Genomic DNA, 16,332 nt, shown 5'->3' with positions numbered 1-16,332 from the left:
CCTGTTTGCTACCAGTTCCTCAGGGCTGTAGTGAGCCAGAGCAGACAACTAATGTGGTTGAAAACTAATCTGTTTTCAGCCATATGTGTCAATAGAAGGAAGATGGCAGGAGTAGTAGTAAAGTATCTGAGGGTTTGTTTTCTGGTCATGATCCAACCCAAGGATGGGCCAAGTGCTTGGGAAAGGGCCAAGTGCTTGGGAAAGGGCCAAGTGCTTGGGAAAGGGCCAAGTGATTGGCTCTGGGGTTCCCATCAATTGGAAAAGAGCACAACTATTTTACTGAAGCAAAACAGAGCCATAACAAACTTCCTCAAATGCATTTGACTTCTCTACCAGCCCCAGATCCAGAAATGAGAAACACCAGCTGGATGATTTTGCAGGTGTGGAAATGGTTTCTAGTGCATTTAGTTGCATAGCCTCCCTGTTGCTGCCAAGTGATGAGCTCTGTCTGGAGGGACTGTGTGCCATCACATCTTTCTAGAGAGAGCAAAAATGCATCTGAGAGAATTTTGCTTGCAGATTTAAACTGAACCCTTTTTTTTTGTCCTCTGTGACTTGTTACTTCTCAGATTGTCTTCTCTCTCTGGGTATAGAATCAAAGAATGGTTGAGCTTGGCAGGTACTTCTAGAGATCATCCAGTCCAACTCCTCTGCTCAAAGCAGGATCAGCTAGGGCAAGTTGCTCAGGGATGTGTTCAATTGGGTTTTGAGTATCTCCAAGACTGGAGAATCCACAACCTTTCTGGGCAACTTGTTCCAGTGTCTGTTCACAATTAAATTGAAGTTTTAAAAAGAAGCTTTTTCTCCTCAATAACAAAATTTCCTGTGTTTCAGTTTTTCAATTTGTGCCCTTTGAACTCTTGTGCCCTCACTGGGTACTGTAGGGCACTGTCTGCCTTGTTCTTCTGTACACCTTCCCACCAGTTATTTATTCAAGCTGATAAGATTCTCTCCTCAGCCCACTTGAATTTTACAGCTCTGAAATGCTTTGTATAAACAGCTGGTTGGAGAACAGGAGCTGATTTCTTTCACCTGTGTGTGTGATATGGTAAGAAACAGTTACTGCTGTTGGAGAAGTAACTTTCCAAATAGAATTTGCTTTGTAAGATGTATTCAGTGTGTTACACTCCTTTTATTTCAGTGTTGACTGATTTTGGAAGTGTCTTGTTTGTAATTTGGCCTGCTCAGATGCTCAGTGCTGCCCTTTATTAGCAGTAAAGTTGTTTTATTTCTTGTACTGGACCTCTCACTGACTTTTCCACCATGTCTCCTTACTTGCAGCAGGAGGATTCTCTGTTTGCCACCATGCCACCTCTTTGTCCCATTGGGAGTCATTCCAAGGTGCAAAGCCCCAAATCAGTCACTGGAGGACTTGGAGCTTTTACAAAGGTAAAAAGGCTTTAGTGCTTGGACAGAGGGAGCTGAATGGCACCATTTAATGCTGGCTTAGTGCCACAAGCCATGTGAAACTGTTAGTGGTACCAGTGTGTCTTGCTGTCAAGGGCTCTCTAGCACCTCTCAAAAATGTGTCTTGGTTTCCTTTATTTCCCTGTGGCTCTGCTGTATCTGTGATCTTTCCTTTTATCTTCCCTGTTTTTCTTTGAATCACTGTTGTGTCAAGGCTGAGATTTTAAAAGCTATTGTTAGTGGGATACAGCAAAAATAAACCCCAGTAGATCTGCCAAGAACTTCTTTAAAGATTCTATAATGCTCTCTGAATCTCAGATGTTGCCACATAAGGTACATTTCCTTAAAAATCCTCCATTTGGAGGATAAGATTGTTTGTGGCAATGTTAGGTGATCCAAGTAGAAGATGGAAGAATGCTTCTTACCACTTACAGTACCTACAGCAATCTAGCCAAAAAAAACCTCCCCAAAACCAGCCTTTCCTGAGTTGCTGCTCTTGGAGAATGGGCTTAGGACCTGTCCCAGAGAAACATAAAACTTACACACAAGGGAATAATGTCAGCTCTAATAACTACACTGTTTATAGTTACTACATCAGTTGTAATTTTGCAGGATAGAAACTTATTGAGGTTGGAATGTGTCCTGAGCAGAAGGGTGCTGTGAAACTGGAAACCTCCCAGTGCTGTGGCTCCAGGCTGAGAGCAAGGCCTGCAAAAGCCTTGCCAAGTCCATTGTTAGTATGATTAGTAGTTGGAATATTACTAGCAACGTCTGTGATTCTGTAATTTCTCTCAGCCCCTCTCAGATCTGGAATGCTTTGTAAGTACAGAAACACACACAGAGTTGTGTCTTAGCCTTGAGCTGTTAGAGCACCCACCTGATGGGAAGAACCACGTCTGAGTTCACTGCCTGTTGCCTGCCCCAGAAATGATCCCCAGTGATTTAAAGTCTTTGCTTTTCTTCTTGTGTGACAGGTGATAATAAAGCAGGAGCCAGGAGAGCTGCCCCAGCAAGCCCAGGTGCCAGCAGCAGGCACGGGCACGCAGAGCTCGGTGCAGCAGTACGTCACCGTCAAAGGCAGCCACATGTTGGCCTTGTCACCGCAGAAGCCGGTGGTGAGCGAGGGCACGGTGCAGTCCAAGGTAGGAGACACTTGGGCATCTTCAGGGTGGTGTAAGCTGGCTGTCTCAGGGGTTTCACACAATCATTACAGTTGGAAAAGACCTTTAAGATCATTGAGTCCAACCACTCACGTCACGCTGCCAAGCCCATTGTTAACTAAACCGTGTCCCTCGGCACCTCAGCTACGTGAGCTTGCAGTATCTCCAGGGATGGGGACTCTCCCACCTCCCTGGGCAGCCCCTGCCAATGCTCAACAGCTCTCTTGGTAAAAAAGTTCTTCCTAATGTCCAAGCTAAACTTCCCCTGACACAGCTTGAGCCCATTTCTCTTGTCCTGTCATTCGTTACTGGAGAGAAGAGCCCAACCCCCACCTCACTACAGCTCCCTGTCAGGTAGCTGCAGAGAGTGCTCATGCCTTCTCTCAGCCTCCTTTTCTCCAGACTCAACACCCCCAGCTCCCTCAGCTGCTCCTCATCACATGTGTGCTCCAGACCCTTCCCCAGCTTTGTTGCCCAACTCTGGCCATGCTCCAGCCTCTCAGTGTCCTTGTAGTGAGGGGCCCAACACTGAACACAGCCCTCGAGGTGCAGCCTCACCAGAGGACAATCACTGCCCTGCACCTGCTGGTCACACTATTTCTGATACAGGCCAGGATGCCCTTGGCCTTCTTGCCCCCCTGGGCATGCTGCTGGCTCCTGTTCAGCCACTGTCACCAACCCCCCAGGTCCTTTCCCTCTGGGCAGCTTTCCAGCCCCTCTGCCCCAGCCTGTAGCACTGCCTGGGGTGCTTGTGGCCCAAGTGCAGGACCCAGCACTTGACCTTGTTGAAGCTCACACAGTTGGCCTCAGCCCATTGCTCCAGCCTGTCAGGGCCCTTTGAAGAGCCTTCCTGCCCTCCAGCAGGTCTACACAACACCCACCCAGCTTTGTATTATTGTTTTATTGCAACACTTCTCAAGGGTGCAGGGTTGCTTCTGTCTCAGCCCTAGGCAGCAGCAAGGTGGTTAGCTGGTTTCCTCATGTGCAGAGAGTGGCTCGTGTCATGCTCACCTGTGACCTTGGAGAGGGAAGCAATGTGAGCAGGGTGTTGTCTTGCATTTCATTGTGCATGGGAAACATCTCCCACCTCTCTCCAACAGTGGAGTGGGAGTGGTTTTGAGCTGGAGATAATCAACCTAGAAAGTGGGCTGCTATCATCAGCTCTTGCTGACACTCATGCAGACCTTCCTGTAGGAGGAAGCAAATGCTTCTCTTGGACTGCAGGCCTGCAACAAAAAAGAACAGGACAAACAGGGAGTGGGGTGGAATCTGACCTAGACAGAACTAGCATTAGGTGTAAGCAGTCCTGCTCAGGTGTTTCACTGTAAGAGTCAGTGCTGGTGCAGTGCTGCTATGGCAGGAGTGACACAGTGTGCAGTGACAAGGTGACAGATGTGTCAGAAATTGTCTCCATTCTTGCCTGGTTTTATTGTGGATAGAGTCAAATCATGTGCCAACACATGACTACACACAGAGCTTTCACTCTTGCATAAGTAAACATTGACATTTGCAACAGCTCATTGTCCTTTTTACTGCCCAATTTGCCTGTCTGAGCAGGTATCCAAACTCGTGTTTCCCTGCAGTTATTGTCAGCTTATAAAACTGAAGCACTTTGTGGATTCTGCTTTGAGGCCAGAGCTTTCCCAGGGAATCAGTTCCCATGAATGTGTTGAAACTAAGTTTCTGGGTCTCTGTGCTCTGCCAAGGCAAAGCTTTATCTTCAGCTGGAATTAAGCCATTGCTTATGTATCAGAAAAAAACATGGAAGTGCCCTGTAATTTGAATGCACTTAATCTTTTGTGGGTGCTTTGAAATCCTGGTTGTGTTTAACTGTTTATGTTCTTGTTTGGGATTGGTCTTGTGCCAATTGAATCTTGTTTCTGAGTGAAAAGCTTTGATACGTGACTGGGCAAGTGTGAAGTGTCCTGAAACATCTAGAGATGCAGGAAGCATCCAGATAGAGTTCCCTTCATAGAATCACAGGATGGTGGGGATGGGAAGGGCCCTGCAGAGCTCCTCCAGCCCAGCTCCCTGCTAAAGCAGGTTCCCCTTGATCAGGGGCCACAGGAGTGTGGGTTTGGGAACCTCCTGAGAAGGAGCCTCCACACCCTCCCTGGGCAGCCTGGGCCAGGGCTCCCTCAGCTCAGCACCAAAGCACTTTCTCCTTATGTTTAAGTGGAACTTTTTGTTTTCCAGCTTTTGTCCATTACCCCCAGTCCTGTCACTTGAGACAACAGAAACAAGTGCTGCCTCATCCTCTTGATATCCACCTCTTAATTACTTGCAACTGTTAATGAGATCCCCCCTCAGCCTTCTCTTCTCCAGACTAAGCAGCCCCAGGTCCTTTCCTCATAAGGAAGATGCTCCATCTCCTCAGCATCTTAGTGTCCCTGCACTGGCCTCTCTCCAGCAGTTCTCTGTCCCTCTTGAGCTGGGGAGCCCAGAACTGGACACAGGACTCCAACTGAGGCCTCAGCAGGGCTAATTAGAGAGGGAGGAGAACCTCCCTCAACCTGCTGCCCACACTCTTCTTCATGCCCACTAGAATGCCACTGGCTCTTGCCCACCAGGGCACATTGCTGCTCATGTTTCTTTGCTGCCCACCAGCACTGCCAGGTCTCTCTCCCAGAGCTGCTCTCCAGCAGCTCACCCCCAGCCTGTGCTGGTGCAGGGGGTTGTTCCTCACCAGGCACAGGACTCTGCCCTTGCCCTTGTTGAACCTCTTGAGGTTCCTCTCTGCCCAACTCTTGCCAGCAGCACATTATCCAATACTTCTTTGTTGCAGGTTGTTGGTGTTCCAGTTGGTTCTGCTTTACAGTCCACAGTGAAACAAGCAGTGGCTATAAGTGGGGGCCAGATACTTGTGGCAAAATCCAGCTCTTCAGTGGCAAAGGCTGTTGGCCCAAAGCAGGTCGTGACTCAAGGTGTAGCCAAAGCCATCGTGAGCGGAGGAGGAGGGACAATTGTTGCTCAGCCTGTGCAGACTATAACGAAGGCACAAGTTTCTTCCACAGGTGCTCAGAAAAGTACATCTCAAGGCTCAGGTAGGGTCATTTTCCATCTCATTAAGAGCTCATAATGGGCAGCCTTTGAGGCTCTGTTGTGATTTCTTCAACTGCAAAATAACTGTGGGATTGAAAGAGTGTAAACTGAGTAGAGGGGTCTGTAGGGGAATTCAAGCTGACATTAGTAATAAAGAACATGTGAATTCCATTATCTGTAAGGGGGAGGAGGAAGCACAAACAGGTAATGTTCTGTGAGTGGACATCAGGCAGATATGCTGGCGAATGTGCTGCAGACCCAGCAGACTTCAATGGAGCCAGGTGGCACAGTTTTGCCCAGCATTGTGGTGCTTAGATGCTCAAAGGGCTCCACAAAAATCCACCCAGCAGGAGCCAAATTGCCCTTATTGGATCTTCACATCTTCCCCAGTGCTTACAGTTACAGGAGTAGCGGCAGAAGCACCCACCTGCTTCTGCACACAGTGGCTGCTTGAGAGGTGGGATATGGCCTCTGGACTGGAGTAAAGCCTGTAGACCCCATGAGCTGCTTTGGCAGTGGTACTTCAGCAGAGGTTTGGGGATTTTTCTATGCAAGAAGGAGTCTGTGCATCACTGGTGGAGTTTATCAGTGGTTAGGCCAGCTAATGATGGATTACCAGAGGCTAGCTGTGTGTCACTTCCATCCTGTGCAGATTTTACTGCCTACATTTCTCTTATTAAATTCTTTCTTCTTTCTTTTTATTCTTTCTAGTGATGGCTACACTGCAGTTACCAGCCACCAACCTGGCCAACTTGGCAAACCTACCACCAGGCACCAAACTGTACCTCACCACCAACAGCAAGAATCCTTCTGGGAAAGGAAAACTGCTTCTGATCCCCCAAGGAGCCATCCTGCGAGCCACAAATAATGCCAGTTAGTCTTGCAGGGAATCTAATGAGTTAAAGAATGTAATCACTGCACAATTAATATGCTGGGGGCATTTTTGCTGTGAAGCAGCCTGGTGCTGTGGAAGTCAGTAATGGGATGGGATTTCTTTGTTCACAACACCACACCATGTGGGGCTTTTGCAAGACTGAGATCTCACAAGTTGTCACGTGTTTTAGATGAAGCTGCTTCTCCTGTAGTGCTCTCTGTGTCTGTCTGTGCTGAAAGCAGGCTGATTTTGCTCAAAATTCAACAAAGGGTTGTCTTTAACTGTTCCCTGTGATCTGTAGGAAGACACAACTTCGTTTTCATGATGTGGGACTGAGGTGGATTTGAATGTAGTCGTAAAAGCTGTAGATCAGTAGTGGAATGACACCCTGGAGATACTAGAGACATAAGAAACGTGCTGAAAAGGATGAGATGGTGTATCTGGAATGAGAGAAAGGAATTGTTTTGAATATTGACAGAAGATTTGGCCCCAAGCTGTTGAGATCAGCAGAGAGACACTTCATTGTTAATGGACTTGAGAACCAAACTTGCTGTGAAATACCTGTGAAATACATTGCTGAAATAGTTCCAGTGGGTGATGCTTTGTTTCTAGAGTGGGGAAGGAATACTGTGGGGTTTGGACTGTGCAGATGAAGAGTTTTGTTGTGCATTCTCCAGAATGCTCCTGTTGAGGCTGGGGTTTGGGATGGGAGATGGGTTACATGTAAGCTTTTTGCCCTCGGTTCTGGTGCTGGCAGTAAGGAAGAGGTATTACTCAGTTTAATATACAAAGCTGGAAATACCAGTAACACAGTACTAGAGTTTGTGTCACTGAAGAAGCAGATACCCTTGCTGAAGCTATTTTGGTGCTGTAGCACTTGTGATGGGGGAGGTTTAGAGGGGCAGCTGGAGCTTTCACAAGGAATTAATTTCACAGGTGTCAAAGAAGAGTGAATACTTGAGATTTTTATGACAGAGCCCTATATATACTTTTACTTACCTTTGTTTCTTAATGAGAGACTGCAAAAAGTCAGTGTTGCTGCTGTTCCTTCTGGAGGCAGAGCAATATCAAAGGGTCACTGCAAATTGCCACTGATTTGTGGCCATCAACTAATACTCTGTTTTAACAAACTGCATTGGAACAGACAACAACAATAAAATGAAGAAGCCAGTGGGATTCAGAATGTTTCTGGGCTTCTGCTACAGATCCACAACCTGCAAAAGTCTGATGAAAAGGCTGTTCATCTGTTGGACAGCATTTTCTTTTGATAGAAAAGTCAAAACAGCCTGAAATGAGCTTTGCTTGCCCCCCAGTCCTGATTTCCCCCATAGCTTGTGGTGTTTGCTGAGCTGTGAGAGAGCACAGCAGCAGACCTGAGCTGTACTGCACTGGGTAATAATGTTACTCTTCTGCACATTATGTGGCAGCAAATGTCTGGCAGTGTGTTTTCAGTGACCTGGGTGCTTTAGCAGCTGACAGTGTCTGGTTACTGAAGGGTCAAGCCTTTTCTTCTGGTTACAGGTCTCCAATCTGCTGCTTCTACAAACAGTGGAGGAGGAGGAGGAGGAACCCAAAGCACAAGCAGTAACTTGTCACAGCACCTCACCTATACATCCTACATTCTGAAGCAGACACCCCAGGTCAGTGGCACAAGATTGCAGTTGAAGCAGGCTGACATTTCAGCCTGCAGTGGTGTAAGGTGGATCTCCTGTGGTTCTGTAGTATGTGAAACGTTCTTGGTCTACAGACTCCAGATCCTCTCTAACAACCTTTGCATCTGTTCCCTCTGCCTGGCATCTGCTTTGCCATTTGCCTTTGGCCCATCTCTGCCCATCATTATCTCCTTGCTGGGTCATACCCTCATGTCTCCTTGCAAGCTGAGAAAGCAGCACTGAGTAAGGCCAGGCTAAGCAGTGAGTGGGGAAGAGAGAGTGTAACAAGAGTGCCTAGTGGCAAGGCTGCAAGGTCACTGAAACAAAAGAGGTGATGTGATGGAGATGGTGCTGGAAGATCTACCTTGCACACACAGCAGGAGAGCTAAGAGTTGGAGGAAAGTGCAAGAGATGGGAGAACAAAGGAGAGTTCTTGGAGTGAAACAGCAAGGCTGAGTAAGAAGGAAAAATGAGGAAACAGAAGATGATGTGAAGGGATCCCTGTGTGCCAGTGGGTGAATGACGCCTCTGCAGGGCAGCAACTGAATGCTAATGCAGAAAGGGTGGCAAGGTCTCAAGTGATACATTATTAGAGTTTCTGCATGCTGAACTCTGAGTATGTAGCCCTCGTGGGGGCACTGAATACATTTTGAGGTGAGAAGGTGGCAGAATGTCTCAATTTCTCTCTCTTTTGCCTAGCCCAGCGGTAGTCTCTCTGATCTTGCATGCTAAGCAGCATGTGTCACAAAAAGGAAACTTCAAGAGAATAAAATGTGTTAAATTGTAGTAGATGCCTCTGACAAGACAAAACTTTGACTTTTTCACCTCGTTCCTTGCATCAGAAAGTGTTTCCTGCACCAAGAAGAGAAGGCTGTGTCCAGCTCTTGGTGCAGAGGCATCTACTGTAATTAGCAGTGCCTTGTTTTAGAAGATGAAATGTTGTTGCATTATGGCTAGAGGCATTTATCCTGTATTGATGCTGTTAACTGTGTTTCAAAGTGCTGACCTCCCTACCTTATTCCTGGGGCAGGGCACCTTTCTGGTTGGCCAGCCTTCTCCTCAGAGTTCTGGGAAGCAGTTGACTCCAGCTTCAGTTGTTCAGGGCAATGTCGGAGTTGGAGCATCTTCCACACCAGGACAAGCACTAAAAGTGATAACTGGACAGAAAACAGCCCTGTTTACACAGGTAACATACAAATTATGTCTTTCTCTCTTGGCACATCTTTGTCAGATGAAGTGTAGGAACCACAGGCACACCTTATGGTTTGAGTTTTGTACCGTTATGATGCTGGATGTCCTGTGCTGAGCAAAGCACATGAAGGCTTTTTTCCTAATGTTGAATTTCCTTTCTCAAAGGCTGCACCCAGTGGACAAACATCACTGGTGAAAATATCAGATGGGTCTATAAAATCAGTGCCTGCCTCATCCCAGCTCTCTAAACCTGGCACCACTGTGCTGAGAGTATCAGGAGGTGTTATCACCACAGCTGCTGCTCCTGCCGTGGCCCTGCCCACAAATGGGGTGGCTCAGGTGAGAAATAACATTGTCACTATTTCTGTAATGCAACATTTGCACTCTAACCAGCATAATCCACAGCAAAGGAGTCCTTTTGTCCCCTATTAATATTCTTCTTCTCAGCATTGCTGGTGGATCTGCTCCTATCATGCAACTCCCTTTCTCTTGGGTTGTTTGCTGTTGGGCATAAAGTAACAAGGGGAGAAGAGAAACTGAAGCTTGCACTTGCTTGCTTTTAGTGCTGTTAAAATTCAGGTAGGCAGGGAAGGCTTTATCTGAAACAACTTTTTGCAATCATACAGATCAGATTTTTTGGGGGCTACAGAGCTCTCAAACACCCAAATGTGCTGCTGGCACAAAACACCTGTAGAAGACATGGAAGTGCCTGAAGCTGTGTATCCAGCAGGCCAGTGAAAGCCAGCAGTAACCAGACTGCAGGTTGCTCCTCTGAGATAACAGGCTCTCCACAGTGCTTAGTGCCCAGTCTGCTCTCAGCAGGTAGCAAAGGCTGGCAGTGGCCAGAGTTCACAGTGCTCTGGCCCTGAGTGTGTTGTCACTCCTCTTCACCCCGGGGGAGTCGGAACAGCACAGCCTTGGGACGAGGTGCCTCAGCATAGAGGGAGGTTTGAAGCAATTTGTCTTCCTGGAGTGAAGGCTCTGTGTGTGGGTGCCCAAGACAGGCAGGTTGTCCACCTGGACTGGAGCTGGAGGTCACAGAGTGGGGAGGAGGCAAAAAGGAGAGTGTGGGGGAGGCAAAGATTAAGCAAGTGGAGAGCTGCCAGCATGCTGCCCTCACAGGGCTGAATGTTGGCTTACACAGTGTGTAGAAGTGAAGATGTTTTTGCAGCTCTCAAGCAGAGCTGCACAAACAGAAATTTCCCATCCAGCCTCTTTATCCCAGACTGTTGGGGTTTTTCCTATTTGTCTCCTGATACTGATGGCTCTGGACTTGTGAGCTGCAGGGAAATGTGAAACAGTCCTGGGTCAGAGTTCTCATCTGGAGGCTGAAGTTAAGCAGCCTGGCTCCAAGTACTATCAAAGCAGTTGTGGTAGCAGTTCTATGTGCATGGTTTCACTTTTGTTGCTTGAAACAGGCTCCATTCTATATGTACCATCATTGTATGTAGGCTTTTGGGTATGTGACTAAGCACCTCTTGCCTTCTGATTGATAGATATAGATTTGGCTTTCCTGCTTCTGGATCCTACCACGTTGTGCTTATTGTTAAGCCATCTATGACATGAAAGTCCCTCTCTACCTCTTTTATGCAGCAAATAGATAATGCAGGTTCCAGTTCTTCATCTTCTGGAGCTCCTGCAGCAAAGACACCTGGACAGCAACAGCAAATCTGCATAAGCCAGAGCCAGTCTACTTCATCAGTAGTGAATAAGACTGCTACTTCCACTGTTGTAAGTGTTACTTCTCTGATGACTACACCAACACCTGTGACTGGAAAAGCTGCAGTATCAGGTATTAAACTCCTCTCATGCCTTTCCCATAGAAAGAATCCATGTGTGAGTCCTTCAGATGTCTTCAGTGTAAATGAAAGAACACAGTCACCTGCATTTGTGAATGTGTAAAAAATAAGGTCATGCTTTCTAAAACATATCTTATTAGCACAATTTTTGGCTTAGACCAAGAGATGTCTTAAATAATTTGGCATCCTGTCACATCAGTGCATCCTACAAATAAATTGGTTTTGGAGAGGGACTTCAGTTTTCCTGCCAAGTTCTCATTGGAAGATGCAATCTGCCTATCCACGAGCACACAGTGTCACTGATGCCAGAACTATCAAGGTGCCAGCAATACTGCAGGCCTGATTAGTTTATGAAGGGAAACTCCACTGAAGTTAGAGAAGCTGCATGAGCAGAATTTAGCTCTAAGGCTTTGCATCTGCTCTGTTTGGCTTGGAAAGAAGAGAGAAGTTGATGAGCAGGAACTGAAGGCTTTGAAGTCAAAAAGCCATTAAATACAGTGAGGTGGGCTGGATCTGGAATGTTTGAAGTTAATAAAGAGGAGGCAATGAAGATGGACTGCCCTTATGTAGAGGGGAGTTTTCCTTATTAAGTTGCATTGTCTTCCAGTACCTTTTGTGTTGTGGAGAGCAGATGCAGCAGGTTTACTTTGAGCATTACAGGTTAAGATTGATAGCTTGCATTTTAACTACTTTACCTTCTGGCGTGTCCTGTTCACTTGAAGTGGCTTCTTGCTAAGTGGAAGCAGTAAAACTACAGTAAAGAGAAAATAAGTGACACTGAGCTCATCTGACAGTGCCTTTTTAAAGCAGCTCTTCTGTTTCCTGTGTACACAGTCCTCCAAACTCCTTTTTCATCACTCTGTTCTTCCCAGACTTTACAAGTAAACAGACTGCTAAGACTGACAGAGTCCTCCAGTAAGCAACTGAGTGTTTTCCTCTTTGCAAGCAAAAAGCACTTCTTTTTTGGTACAAAATATGTCATTCTAAATAGCTTTCAGATTAAAACTCCCATTTAAGTATGAGAATAGAATATTATCTAGGTTTTGGGTTGGTTTTTGTAACCTGAGGCACTGGCTTCATCATGAGAGAGTGTTTCAAGAATCCCAAAAGAAGCAGTGGCTATAAAACATGTTTTTTCCATTTATCTAAAAAACCCACAAAAACTGTGTTAAAATTCTGAAGATTTGTGATTTTTCAAGGCAACTTTTAGAAAAGAATCTCAATTTCTCCATTGTTTTGCAATGAACAGTATCTCCCTCCCATCAGGCTAATGGGGCTGGTTGAAAATGTCCCTTCTTACTCATCTTGCTTTGAGTCCCTTGCTGTCCTCTCCTGACACACCTGTCCCACACAAATGAGTTGGTAGTGCTAGGTTAGCCTTCCTGCCTGGAGGTGAAAGCCTAACTGTGCAACCAAGAGACATCTTCACCAGAGCTTGCATGTCTAGTACTTGGAAGGCAGCTGTGTTTCTTTAAATAGTAATAAACATACCATATGAGGAGGATGGAAACTTCATGTCAAAACAAACCGTGAGTATGGACTGACCAATGTGGAACAAGGAAAGTCTGCTCTTGTCAGTGGTGTAAAGCAGAAGCCTGCTCAACTCCCACAGTTAGCTCTAGGTGGCATACATTTCTACTGAGGGTAGTTTACCAGCAGAGAGGATGGACATAGGCCCAACTCAGAGTGTTAGAGTGCTGGCTGTGGTGGCTTGGGACGGCATCACTGTGGAGGAGAGGGCTGGTGGACAGGTGAAGAGTACTACTCACCCATGGCACTGTGGTGCAGCTTGGAGCCATGCTGGTTTCCACTGAAGTCACTGTGTGCTGCCACTGACAATGCTGTTAATACCTGGATGTCCTGCTTGTTCTTTTAGCCTTGACTAAAATCGGTAATTTAATTCAGGCCCCACTTTGATAATGCTTCATAGCTTGATTAGCATCCTTATTGGATGTATTCAGTGCATGCAACAGAAAGGCATGGGGCACTTCCCTCAGGTGTGTCCTTCCTGAGACTTGCTGCACAGCCTTGGGCTCGCCAGTTAAAAAGTGCTTCCTGGTGGATGCTGCTGAGTTGAGTTGCAGAGGTGTGTGTTGCACTTGGGTACCTCGATGAGAGTGACTGTGCAAGCACAACAGAGCTATAGTTCCCTGGCTTCCCAGCCCCTTGAGCAAGACCAGTTTCACTCAGTTGGAAGGTTTGTGTTGCATCCACTTTTGCCTGAGATCCCTTAGGTAATGAGGAAAGTTGCTTTACAAGAAGTGCTGTGCAGCAGGGAATACTGCACACGCTGCTGCTGCACACCAGTGCTTTAGCAATCATTTGTGTGAGTGAAAACTTGCCTTGACAGTTCACTGAACTGTGGTTTGTTGAAAGGATGGCAGTGCTAGCTTTCTGTGCCATCCTGCTTCAGGCAGAAAAGGAGAGAAGTAGCTGGAGTTCAACTAAATGGTGTGTTTCATTTAACATTTTGTCTTCCGTTCTTCTTGCAGGGTTGCTAAAAATCCACTCAAATCAGTCTAGTCCACAGCAGGCTGTTCTGACAGTTCCCAGCCAGCTTAAACAGCTCGGTGTAAACACAGCTTCTGGAGGTGTTCAGACAATACTCATGCCTATGAACAAAGGTAAAGGGCAGAGGAGGATGACAGATGGTGTTTGAAAATCCCCTTTGACACAGAGTAGCTCTTGGTCACTGTTGGCATACATGGCCCAAAGATAGAGGTAGAAGAAAATGTAGCAAGGAAATTCATCCCTAAACTTTGTGCTGCAAAAAAACACTGTGTTGCTTCTGAACGTGGTTGTTTGTCAAAGTGTGTGAACTTTGATTGTTTTTCTTCTTCTTTGTTGTCCTTTTCTTTTTCCTCTCCAGTGATACAGTCACTTACTACCAGCAAAGTTTCAGCTGTTTCAGCTGTCACAGCAGCAAGCACAGTTGTGTCCAGTCCTTCTACAGCACCCATCACTAAAGGTAACAAGGAATTTCTCAGTAAGATAAGTAGTAGAAGTAAGCTGGTGCTGGTTTATGCAAGTGGCCTGAGTGTGAAAGCTGACCTTGTGATTCTGGGTTCCTTTATTTCCACTCTCAGCAGGGTTTAAATAGGGTAAATAATGGAAATTGACAGTGACTTCCCCCTCTAAAGTATACAGAGATAAATGGGGATGTTCTAGAAAGCTGCCACAAGTACATTAAACCTTGACTGTTGCAGAAATGTGCAGAGCAGCATGTATTTAGGCACAGTTACTGCTGTCCTCAGAGTGGTGGCTATGGTGAAATGTACTGGAGAACGCTTTCCAACAGCACTAGATGTTCATAGCATGTGCCTACACACACACACAGGGGAAAGATGTACATACAGTTCTTCCCAGGATAATCACAGGCCAGATCTGAGAGACTCAAAGTCCAGTTCTTGCAGAACTCCATGCATCTCCCATCCCAAGGGAATCACCAGAGTTCTGCCCTAGATGTGAGAAAGTTCACTGATGTCAGAATCAGTGATGTCTTCAAAAGAGTTCTCACTTTGAAATGTCACCTCAGGCAAAAAATGCTGTCAGTGATTTTCTGTCCAGCTCTTTGTTTACAAAAAGGCCAAAGGACACTTGCAGGCAGTTCAGTTCAGACCAGGCAGTCACATATTAAAACATCAGCAATCCATTATGCAGATTTCCTAACACAGATGAGGTGGGAACAGGCTGAAACTTGGAGGGAGGGAACATGCTCTGGTGGCTCGCTTTCAGCAGAACTGAAGGTCAAATTTGTTCATGCTTAACAATCAGAATGAGAACAACAAATGATGTGACATCAGGCAAGACTCTTAGTCTTACTGGAGTCTTGCAGGACACTATCAAGCTGACTGGTACTTTTTGTCTTTTAAAATGTGTTCTGTTTCTCTGAAGTTAAGATGGAGCCCGATTCAACAGCACCAAACTGCAGTTCTGTGGCTACCCAGGAAGGCCAAGCAGCAGTCAAAACAGAGGAGAGCTCCGAGCTTGGGAATTATGTTATCAAGTAATTGTTCATCTCTCTATAAGGATGTCAATCTTTGAAATACCAAAGGGAATGGAGGAGAGTCCAGGGATATGTGCACTGGTGTTAAGTCTGACCTAGAAATGCATTATCAAATCTGCTGTCCCATACACTGCTGTATCATTCCAAATCCTTTTGGGTGACGTTTGTTTCAGACAGTGCTGCAATATTTTCTTTCTAAATGGATTTGGATGCTGGGCTCATGAAAGGAGGAAAGAAAAAGATTTGAAGATTTGTTTGGAGATTTGCTAAAATTTCCAGCTGCTAAAACCTCTTGATCATCCCCTGCTTGCATAATGCCCATTGCCATCCTGTGTCCTTACTGAGGTGAAACTGCCTGGTGAAAGGCAGGTCAGAGAGGGGGCATCTGAAATAAGTAGAGCTGTCTCTCTTCCTGCCTCTCTAGTCCTGTTAAGCTCACATATTTTGGGGATTACTTAGTATGAGGGCTGCCATGGTTCAGAATTGGAATCAAAGATGATTGGAGTGTTTGTTCACTGAATGCTGTGAAATCCAGTGCCTTGTCTGAGATGGCCTTGCAAGCACTTGGTAGGGTTTGTTCCCCAGAAATCAGTTTGGAACATTTTTCTCTGCATATTTCTTGTAATGTGTAGGATGTTTCTTCTGCTTTGATTCCTACACTGGCTGACTTTCCTGTCTCCCATGTTTTGAAAAGTCTTTTCCTCCCGACCTGCCCCTGCAGACGTTGTGCTGATGGAGAGCATGTGTAGGAGATGGGAATAAACCCTTAGTCACTATGCAGGAAATCACCTTAGTGATAAAATAACTGATGGAAAATGCCATTCTTGCCAGTTAAATACACTATGGCTGGTGAAGTAAAATGTACCTGAACTCCCCTAAGTGCAGTATCCCATGTTCCTACTGAGGCAGCCTGCACTAATAGGTGCATCTTAGCCCTCAGGGAAGTGTTTCTTCCAAGAAATTCTTCATCCTGACAAGTGCAGCTTCAGATGTGGACACTTGGCAGGAGGAAGAGCTGTTGAAAATACCTTTCCCAGATTGGGACATGACAGTTTATAGCTATTGCTATGATGCCTTGGGGCTAGGGGCTTCAAACCCTGCGGTGATGTGAAAGCTTTTGCATCTGATTTGTTGCTTCCAACAGTGTTCTTCATTGTGATTCTTTTTGTCCCTTGCAGCATAGAATATTTGGAGAACATCA

At 46.1% G+C, this 16,332-nt stretch overlaps 1 protein-coding gene across 1 annotated transcript in view; it reads left to right on the top strand.

Moving 5' to 3' along the window:
- The window catches only part of YEATS2 (YEATS domain containing 2), a 47,013-nt gene that overhangs the window by 22,313 nt on the left and 8,368 nt on the right, over nt 1-16,332 (top strand). Inside the window, 12 exon segments of the mRNA XM_062005316.1 lie at nt 1,282-1,389; nt 2,382-2,549; nt 5,353-5,611; nt 6,321-6,482; nt 8,005-8,123; nt 9,166-9,321; nt 9,492-9,665; nt 10,920-11,118; nt 13,618-13,749; nt 13,995-14,093; nt 15,020-15,131; nt 16,310-16,332. Of these exon segments, the coding sequence (XP_061861300.1) occupies nt 1,282-1,389; nt 2,382-2,549; nt 5,353-5,611; nt 6,321-6,482; nt 8,005-8,123; nt 9,166-9,321; nt 9,492-9,665; nt 10,920-11,118; nt 13,618-13,749; nt 13,995-14,093; nt 15,020-15,131; nt 16,310-16,332 (1,711 nt within the window).

The sequence above is a fragment of the Colius striatus genome, chromosome 12, assembly GCF_028858725.1.
Source record: "Colius striatus isolate bColStr4 chromosome 12, bColStr4.1.hap1, whole genome shotgun sequence".
Taxonomy (NCBI): Eukaryota; Metazoa; Chordata; class Aves; order Coliiformes; family Coliidae; genus Colius; species Colius striatus.
The sequence above is the reverse complement of the archived record's forward strand: the minus strand, read 5'-3'. Positions and strand labels throughout refer to the sequence as shown.